Raw genomic sequence first — 10,489 nt, 5'->3', positions numbered from 1 at the left:
AAAACACCTCACGTGCAAATCTGTGATAGATAGCCGCGGGTTTTTATGCTTTGAAATGGTGTTTGTGAAAATGAGGAACATGAACCCAGAATAGAAAAAGTTTTGAAAGCACGCTGAACCCAGAATAGGGCACAACCATAATGCGTGTTTTAAGGTGAAATCACAGGATAAGATAAATCTTTTACCGGGACAAAGTCCCTGTTTCTAGCGCCAAATTGTGAACACATAAATCACGAGGCCATCCAAGTGTTCACAAACAATATTCGCATACGTCCTAATTCTACATCGTATGCGTAACGGGATGTTTATATCGATTCATCGACTCAAAGCCTTCGGGCTTATCATTGTCTAGTCGAATATTATCATAAATAATGTTCGTATAAGGAAATAAATTAAGAAACATGTATAAATATAAAGCATATGAGGTTTAACGCTGAAAGTAAGGTGCAGAAATGTAAATGAGACAGATTTACGTGGTTCGGCACTAAGGCCTACATCCACGGGATTTGGTGTTTCACTATGTACTGAATGGTTACAAAGATAGTCGAATGACTTTAGAATATACATAGGTCTGCGGAAGTAGGGGGATTACTTACTCTTCCTATTTCTCTCTCCTATATTTTCCTCTAATTGCTCTCCAAAATGATCTGCTCCTTCTCTCTTAGTGGAGAGGGGTATTTATAGGGAAGGAACGTGGGTCCCATCTCTGAGGTGCCGTTGTAATCTTATCTTCTTGTGCTTTGTGCCTATTACACAGAGGTCTTCGGCATATGCCGCGGCCTGAGTTTGAACACGAAGGGTTATCCTCGCTTCTTCCATGAGCTGAGCGACACGTGTATATCTCTTTGGTATTTAATGCGGGTAGATGGATGTCTGCTCGTGTCAGACAAGTGTCTCTTTGTCTGGTCACATCTGTGTCAGCCAAACTTCCTCTCGGCCGTTGATCTGGGATCATCCTCGGGATTGGGTGCGTTAATACCCAAGGGGTATTATCTGGTGCTCCTCTGAGCCATCATACCTCTGTGGTCCTCTGTCCCTGACCGTCAGATCTGCTGACCGATGGCATCTTCTAATGAGATGCTTGCTATCATGTTTTGATGTCTCGCTCCGCATGCCTTCCACGTGTCTCTTTCTGTACACGTGGAGGATGATGAAAGGTGTACATACAATTCCGAAGAACGGATGCAAGTATTCTTGCATCATGGGCACTTCCTGCCCAACCTGCACACACAAATGTAAATTGCATATTGAAGTTGCAAACGGCAATTATATTTTGCATTGGGTATCCTTTTCGTCCGATATAAGGCACTTGTTTGGCAGGAGGTATTGATGCGGGGATGTGTACACCATCAATTGTACCAATGCAATCCTGTAAAGGTAACATTGCAAAATTAAATGATCTGAAACCTTGAAACAACTTTGAAACCAAAAACAGATTTACTGCAAACCTTGAAATGAGGCATGTATCTTTTATCCGAAGATATTTTTTTAGATGTGTCTTTGAACGCAGGATCAGACGGCTTTATAAGATCCACAACCAAGCCACACACAATATCGAGCATAATGCTGAAATATCTACTGACAGTTTCACCTGAGTGTTGGAATCGTTCTTGTGTTAACCTGTTCACATTACCATGTCCTAGAGTATGCAAGAACATTGCAACAATTTCTTCAGCAGTCATTCTCCTAGAACCCTCTAACCCATAATACAGTTGCAAATCAGAGCATAATCTCATGAATACATCCATATCCATTCTAAACATTCTATGACGTCGTTTTCTATTACCTTCCATAACCTCCATCAATCACATATAGCCGGTTTGTTTTGAGTCATTACAAGGAACTTTTATGTATATATTTTTCGTAATATAGCTAGAAAAAAAAGGCGCCAATGCATATAATTTCGTCAAACTCTACTTCATCTTCTTGAATGTCCATTTTTGGGAACACCTTCATTGATTAACCAAATTTACATTAAATACTATAAACTTTAATGGTCATGTGCAATCATCATAATAACATCCCAGCTTGCGCACTTAACTAATTATTCCCGGAACTCATAATATGCATGTAAATAATAAAAATGCTATCATAAAAAAACTAATCAAATTCTTTGATCCAAAATAAATATTTTTGCTTACCAACCAGCAAAGCAAATTTCGAAAAAGATATGTCTAACTTATTCAGCTAATAAGTATAATAAATCTTAAACCCAAATCGACGAATGCTCTTGATTTGCATCGATCCCTCTACATTCGAAAGTTTGAGATTTTAGATGCTTCATATTGAAGCCAATCAATTCTGTGAACTGCCTCTTTAATAGAACAAAAGATATCTCTGTTATCTCGAATCTTAAATAAATCAGTTGCGAGTAGCCACAATGGTGCTCCAGGCTGCACACTTGGTAGGGATTCAAGCAACTCCATCGCTTTAGCAACAGTACTTCCTTGAGATTCTTTCATCGCGACATTTCTAGTATTGACCGTGTCAAGAAAACGTTCAAATTGGTTAGAGAGTTTCACCGTTCCTCCAACTTTCTCTTCAGCCACTACTTTACTTTTGTCAGTTTTCCTCCTTTTGGCTTTGTTCTCATTATTTTCAGAACGATGTCCGGCATTAGATTGAGTATCCTCCTCTGATTCATTGCTACTATCTACCGGTTCAATATACTTTGATGCATCACTTCTTTCTACTTCCATATTGAATAGTACCAACTAACGGACCTCCATATTCATTTCCACCAGTAGCCGTAATATTTAGAAACATCCTATCTAGCTTTTCTAACATAGGTGGGTCAATTCCCTTCTTCATAAACTTTTTGGCATTTGGATAGGTCTGCATTACATGGATAATTAAACATAATTATAAGCTTCAAGCAAAGATCCAAATAGAAAATAATTAAGCACTCAAGCGGAGAAAAGAAATATATACTGGTGAATGCAACTAACCTTTATCTTCTTCTCCCACCATATCTTATCTGCAGCAATAGTCTTTAGTTTGGGATCCCATCCAAGACCAGTTTCCTTTTCAACTAATGCTCTCCATAAATTCCAATCAGCTTTAAGGCTATCCCATTTATTCTTACGTTGGTTCTTGTTGTAGTATTTTCCAGCATCTTTGTTAAAAAAAATTACGAGGTTATCCCATCCAATTTTAGAAAAATGAGTACCAGGGAGGTGTCCAGTCTCAACCTCCTTGATACATGCATCACAAAATTTATCTACGCTCTGAGGATCCCAATTAGCGGATCCCTCTTGTTTGATTTCCACATTTTGAGTGTTGTCGACATTCATAATTTCATATCGCATCTAAATTATACATGTACGTAATCCATTAGCACAAAAAGTTTGTGAATCTAGTTTTAAAAAGACCTGGTTCAGTTGAGACTATTATGACACTGTATTGCCTCATTTGTTTAACATATATATATATATATATAAATATCATAGAATCATGCAGTTTCATAAAAGTAATACAGTTGTTCTTAGTGCTAACCCCTTTACAGTTAATGGTTGTACTAATGTTCTCTAAGTAAGTACGTTGCTATTCTGGTTAGATGATCTAAATATTATCTGAAGTTTTTCAAGAAAAAAAAAGAAGAAAAAGTACTATGATTTTTATATCTTTACCTGAGGGTGTTTCCGATGCGGTACGTACCTTTCCTCCTGATACAATAAAATTAATGAGTCAACTCTAGTTTCATATCAAGAAAATCAACCTAGCTAGGGATGAAGAGATGTACCTCTGTTCCTTTTGGTGTTTGAAGTGTTTGCACAACCTAATGTGGAACAAGGTAAAAGAAAGCAATACTAGATTGCTATAAGCAAGAAGAGAAGAGAATTCAAGCAAGAAGAGAAAGATAAGTTTTGTGTTTAATAATTTGATTGAGTAATAGATAGATCTTACAAGACTTAATCTAGCCTTTATATAGGCTTGAAGAATAACTAAACTAGGAAACAGAAAACTAAAAGGAAATCTAAAAGAATCCTAAAAATAAGAAAGACTGAAAGTAGGAAACCATGGAAGCCAAACCTCTAAGCGGAATCTTCTGGAATTGTAGTATGCCCTGCATCAGTCCCCCCTTCTAGAGTAAAGCTCGTCCTCGAGTTTTCCAAACAAACCAGAAATTCATTGTCACCATGAGACGTAAAAATCTCTTGAACATTAAATGTGTTGGAGATATTCCAATCATTTGGTAGATCAATAACATAAGCATTATCATTGATCTTCTTTAAAACCTTGAAAGGACCATATTTCTTCATCTTGGTTTTGTTATAAGTACCCACTGGAAATCTCTCTTTTCTTAGATGTATCATCACGAGCTCCCCTTCCTTGAAGGTTTTAAACCTCTTGTGTTTATCAGCATCCTCTTTATATTTAGAATTGGACTTCTCCAGTTTAGATTTTACTTCATTATGTAATTCAGTTGCTTTGTCTACAAAAGAGTCGGCTGCAGTGTTTGTACTCTGTGTGGTTGGTAAGGCTACCAAATCAAGAGTATGATTAGGTACTTTAGAGTACACAATCTCAAATGGAGTTTTCCCAGTAGAACGATTCATAGAAGTGGTGAACGCGAATTCCATATGTGGCAATAACACATCCCACTGCTTACTATTATCCAGGCACTTAACTCTAATCAAATTCCCAAGTGATCTATTAACAACCTCAGTCTGTCCATCAGTTTGCGGATGTGAAGTTGTGATGAATTGTAGAACTGTGCCTAAGCGCATCCATAAACTTTTCCAGAAATAACTCAAAAATTTGGTATCTCTGTCAGAAGTGATAGACTTTGGAACCCCATGCAATCTTACTAATTCTTTAAAGAACAAAGAAGCAACATTAGAAGCGTCAGTTGATTTCTTACAAGCCACGAAGTGAGCCATTTTAGAGTAACGATCAACTACGACCATAACAGAATCATTACCTCTAGCAGTACGAGGTAAACCAAGTATAAAATCCATACTTATATCAACCCAAGGTGCATCAGGAACTTGTAAAGGAGTATACAACCCGGTATTTTGAATTGTACCCTTTGCTCTCTGACAGACCATGCATTTTTGTACGAACTTTTGTACATCACGTTTCAAAGATGGCCAGAAATATCTTTCTTCAATCAGGGAAATGGTTTTATCTCTCCCAAAATGACCACCAAGACCACTTCCATGTAATTCTCGCATAAGATGTAAACGTAAAGACCCTTGAGGAATACATAATCGATTCCCTTTAAAAAGAAAACCTTCTTGTATAAGAAAATCATCAACCCCATGAGTTTGAGAACTGCATTGATCCCATAGTTTGCCAAAATCTTCATCTTCTGGATAAATGTCTTTGATATAGTCAAATGCATAACTGTCATTACGAATTGTAGTAAATAGATGACTTCTTCTACTTATGGCATCAACAACTTGATTCAATTTTCCACATTTACGTCTCACGGAGAAAGTGTATTTGTTGAGTGTGGAAAGCCATCGATCATGCATTCTGTTAACTTTAGCAGAAGTATTCAAAAACTTCAAAGCATGGTTGTCAGTGTTGACAACAAATTCCCTATGTATAAGATAAGTATGCCACTGCTTAAGAGATTGAACAAGAGCCAATAACTCTAATTCATATGTAGACCATTTCTTTTGTGCATCTGAATTCTTCTCACTGTAATATACAATTCGATGACCCTCCTGTGATAATACTACACCAATACCAACAACAGATGCATCACAATCTATTTCAAAAGGCTTGTTGAAATTCGGAAGTGCGAGAATTGGTGCCGTACAAAGCTTTGCTTTAAGAAGAATAAAGCTTTTATCCATTGCTTCCGTCCACTCAAACTTCTCCTTCTTGAGACAGTCAGTCAAAGGTGCAGAAATAGAGCTAAAGTTTTTCACAAATCTTCGATAGAAAGAAGCCAAACCATGAAAACTACGAACATCACGAATAGAAGTAGGAACTGGCAAATCTTCAATTGCTTGAACTTTAGAAGGATCGACATGAATACCATCAGTAGAAATCACATATCCCAAAAATGTTACTGAAGAAGCCATGAAGGTACACTTATTCAAATTAACATATAAAGAGTTGTCAGCAAGAACTTGAAACACTTGTGAAAGATGTTGGAGGTGTTCTGGCTCACTGCGACTAAAAATTAGTATGTCATCAAAATAGAAAATAACAAATTTACTGAGAAAGGGTTGGAGAACCTGATTAATAAGTCCCATAAAAGTACTAGGTGCATTAGATAACCCAAATGGCATGACCAGCCATTCATATAAACCTTCACGTGTCTTGAATGCTGTTTTCCACTTATCTCCCCCTCGAATGCGTATTTGGTGGTAACCACTGCGTAAATCCAACTTAGTAAAAATAATAGAGCCCGACAGTAAATCAATCATATCATCAATACGTGGGATCGGAAATCTATAAGGAATGGTGATGCGATTTAATGCTCTGCAATCGATACACATCCTCCATCCATTGTCTTTTTTACTAACCAAGAAGGCAGGACTGGCACAAGGACTGTTGTTAGGTCGTATCAAACCCTTTGTAAGCAAATCATTTACCTGTCCCTTTGCAGGCAACTCAATCATAGGCTTAGAATCTTCATGGGAATGTAAAGAATGTTGTGGGTGCAAAGAACGAATAACAGTGGCTACGACAGCATCAGTTTGCGCACAAGAGTTTCAAGTGGAATTGGATGGACTAAGAACCTTGGTTTTCCCATTATGAATAAAAGTGTAAGTATTCTCAAATCCATTGTGAACCGCGTGAAGATCGTATTTCCAAGGTCTGCCAAGAAGAAGATGGGTTGCCGTCATATTAATGACATCACATAGAACTTTGTCTTCATAACCCTCAAAAGAGAATGACACATAACACTGAAGAGTAATCTTCTGTGTGCTAGAGGCATTAACCCATCCTACAGTGTAAGGTTCTGGATGAGAAGTTACTGGTAGTTCAAGCTTCTTAACTACGTGATCAGCAATATAATTATCCACACCGCCACTATCAATTATCATCTTGCAGATTTTACCACCAATATAACATCTTGATTTAAAAATATTGTTCCTCTGAGACTTGCATTGTTGAGTAATAAATAATGGACGAATCATCCCAACAAACTCGTCATCATCACCAGGTGAGTCTTCATCTTCGAACTCATTAAGCGCACCAGTGACTTCATTAACGAACTGAGGTTCACCAATCAAAGCATTGAATTTCCGACAATCACTAGAAGTGTGCCCCGATTCCTGACATTTATTGCACTTATCTCCACGAAATTTTGTATAAGCATTATTAGCTCGCTGTTGCGGTGGAAATTGTTGTTGCCTGTTATGAAACCGATTCCCTGTAGTAGGAGGAGTTGGTTGCAGAGACTGAGACTGCTGACCCGGCTAAAGATCAACTGGATTGGCTAAGATAGGTGTAGCCAGAGGTGGAGTATAAGGCACAATATGGCTAGGTTGTCGATGTGAATGGCTAACATCATCATAAGGAGGCCTGGGAATATTCAAAACAGTGTCTGGAGAAAAGTTTTGAGATGAATTGGTACCCCTGTAAGTATTTTGATAACGCCCTTGTCTGGATGGATAAATCCTAGAAGAACGAATAAGACGATTTTCTATCTTAATAGCTTGCTGCACAGCTTCGACCATAGTAAAAACTGAATGAGTCATACCATTTTGTATTAATCTATTCAGTCCCTCAATGAATCTTGCAACTAACTGTTCTTCAGATTCTTTGAGTTGATTTCGTGCGACCAAATTATAAAAATATGACACATATTCTTCAACAGTTCGTGCCCCCTGCTGAATGTTTTGTAATTTGATGAAAAGTTGCTGCATAAAGTCTCTAGGTAAGAACTTATCCCTGATCAAAGTTTTCATACGTTTCCAAGTACGTATTTTCGGTTTGTTAGCGTTTCTACGATCATCACAGATCTTATCCCACCAAGCTGCAGCTCCTCCTTTGAGTTTGTATGTCACAAGTTTAACCTTAGAATCTTCAGGGACTTCCATGAATTTGAAAAAAGCTTCTACCTCAAAGAACCAATCAGTTAGTTCTTCAATACGAAAATTTCCAGAGATGTTGGGAATATCAGCATTTAGTTTATATTCTGGTAAAGAACTGTAAGGGTTGTGACCAGTTTTTAAACGTCGTTCTTCAATCCAATTCTTCTCTAGATCATTCTCACGTTCATCTTCATCATCACTGTCAAGTGCAGGAGAAACTATCTTCTTATTTGAATGACCTATGAAACCTTCATACGGTTTCTTAACGTTTAAAGTACGCAATACATCTTCAGGTACTTCATCATTCTGTAAAAACTGAAGTATATCTTCTTTAGTTTTTCCTTCTAAGTCTACAAGCTCAGGCATATCCAAATCTAGATTTATATGTTTTGCAACCTTCAAAAGTTGATTCTGCATGGTGTCAAGCTTGGTATCTCTTAACCCTAATTTGTTTTCCATGGACTTCTCAAGAGCTTCAGTAATGTTTTTTGCCAAAATCTCGGTATGAGATTTGATGAGAGCTTCGATTGCTGCTAGAGTAACTGGTTGAGCAGTCATATTTCTTTTTGTTTTTTTGTTTTTTTTGTATACGAAAAGGAACTAAAAAAAGGACTGAAAGGTGTTGCGGAAGCGATGTAAAGGATCAAGTTATAGGATGAAAACCTAAAACTAAGAGGTTGATACCAACTAATGTGGAACAAGGTAAAAGAAAGCAATACTAGATTGCTATAAGCAAGAAGAGAAGAGAATTCAAGCAAGAAGAGAAAGATAAGTTTTGTGTTTAATAATTTGATTGAGTAATAGATAGATCTTACAAGACTTAATCTAGCCTTTATATAGGCTTGAAGAATAACTAAACTAGGAAACAGAAAACTAAAAGGAAATCTAAAAGAATCCTAAAAATAAGAAAGACTGAAACTAGGAAACCATGGAAGCCAAACCTCTAAGCGTCTTCTGGAATTGTAGTATGCCCTGCATCACAACCAATCCGATGTATATATATCTACATAGAAGTACAAGATATTCGGCTTTCCCGGAAAAATAGTATTCATTGTTATCTAGAATCTAGATTTTGATTTTAATGTGAAATAATGAGTTTTGTTGGAGGAACACTTTCCAATATAGGTATTTATACATAACTTCATTGTTATCTAGAATCTAGATTTTTATTCTAATATACAAGTTTTATCAGAGGAAAACTCTCCATTAATATTTATGTACGTATATTCTTTGTTATCAAGAATCTAGATTTTGATTTGAATGTAAAATTTGTGAGTTTTGCCAGAGCAAAACTCTCCGTTATAGGGACGTACAAAATATGAAAAATATACTCAATGTTGTTCCTGCCGTGTACTGTGTATTCAGTTTACCCGCGTTGGTATTTCCTCACATGTATCACATATGTGTATAAGAGAAATCTAGGGATAAATTTTGTCATATTAATAAAATAGTAAGGTTAAAATAGAAATTTTATTGATTCATTTTTTGTGGATCCACAGCTTCTGTTCTTCTTGTCTTTAAAAGCTACTCATCAGTTAGCCTCTTGGTTGGACCCTTGTGCGTTCTTACTACAACTGTCCCGTCATTCATTAATATTGCATTTTCGTCACCGTATCCACCAGCATTAAGCATTTGCCACCAGTTAGCCCACCACAGATACCAGCCAGCGACACCGAAACAATAAATGATAACAATACCTTCCGCGTGCTATATGGTAAAAGCCAAATTTATATTGCATTGGCTTTGGTTTTAAAAGCATTGACATGGCTTATCCGATTCCTTGTATTGTGAATAGTGCGACTCTGAGCATGTTTGCTTTTTACTGACTCAGTATCTGGATCTGACTTGGCCAGAGTTAGATATTAGACTGTCGCGATCTGAGTCAGACGTAATCCATCACCCGATCCGTTTGAGTTAGGTAATAAAATATCTCTGACTCATGGAAATAAAACACAAACTCATTTTTTTGAGTCAGATGAGTCAGATCTGACTAACAAAACAAATATATTGAATCAAATCCAGATGAGTTTGGTGATTTCAATAAGATGCAGATGAATCAGATCCAGACAAATCAGGTGAGTCGCGAGAAAACAAACAAGTTCCTTATTTGGAATTTAGTCTGAATTAGAATTAGTGCTTTCTTCATTACATTTTTTAACCATCTCTAAATTAATTCATGATGCAAGAAACTTAGTTTAATTCATGATGCAAGAAAATTCATTACTGCAGGATATTTATTTTATCTCTATCGACATTACATATCTGATTCACTAGGACATTTTTCAGCTGCACACAAGGATATGAGGACATATCCATAATTTATTTGTAATCATACTAAACAGTGAGAATTGTTCATTTATGCTTCGGAAAAAAAGAAGAGAGAATTATTCACAATGAATAGTTTCAACACATTCTTTCTCCACTTCGTTTTTTCCTTTCCCTTGTTCACAGACTTCACTGTGATCCTTATCTTTGTCTTTCTTTGG

At 36.7% G+C, this 10,489-nt stretch overlaps 1 protein-coding gene across 1 annotated transcript; it reads right to left on the bottom strand.

Annotated features, from left to right (window-relative positions):
- Positions 1-2,249: 2,249 nt before the first annotated feature.
- LOC113341657 (L10-interacting MYB domain-containing protein-like) lies at positions 2,250-3,293 on the bottom strand. The gene is made up of 3 exons (XM_026586449.1): positions 2,949-3,293; positions 2,724-2,835; positions 2,250-2,653 (listed from the first exon to the last, which is right to left on the bottom strand). Exons 1-3 carry the CDS (start codon positions 3,291-3,293, stop codon positions 2,250-2,252), a joined length of 861 nt encoding a protein of 286 aa, XP_026442234.1.
- Between the last annotated feature and the right edge of the window lie 7,196 nt (positions 3,294-10,489).

The sequence above is a fragment of the Papaver somniferum genome, unplaced genomic scaffold, assembly GCF_003573695.1.
Source record: "Papaver somniferum cultivar HN1 unplaced genomic scaffold, ASM357369v1 unplaced-scaffold_30, whole genome shotgun sequence".
NCBI classification, from domain to species: Eukaryota; Viridiplantae; Streptophyta; class Magnoliopsida; order Ranunculales; family Papaveraceae; genus Papaver; species Papaver somniferum.
This window is presented reverse-complemented; position numbering and strand designations above follow the sequence as displayed.

Excerpts from the sequence above, each read along its gene's own strand:
- LOC113341657 (XM_026586449.1), bottom strand. The coding sequence starts at position 3,293 with ATGAATGTCGACAACACTCAAAATGTGGAAATCAAACAAGAGGGATCC. Across the intron at positions 2,836-2,948 it reads GGTGGGAGAAGAAGATAAAG|ACCTATCCAAATGCCAAAAA; the intron begins GTTAGTTGCATT and ends CATGTAATGCAG. Across the intron at positions 2,654-2,723 it reads TGGTGGAAATGAATATGGAG|ATAGTAGCAATGAATCAGAG; the intron begins GTCCGTTAGTTG and ends TTGAACCGGTAG.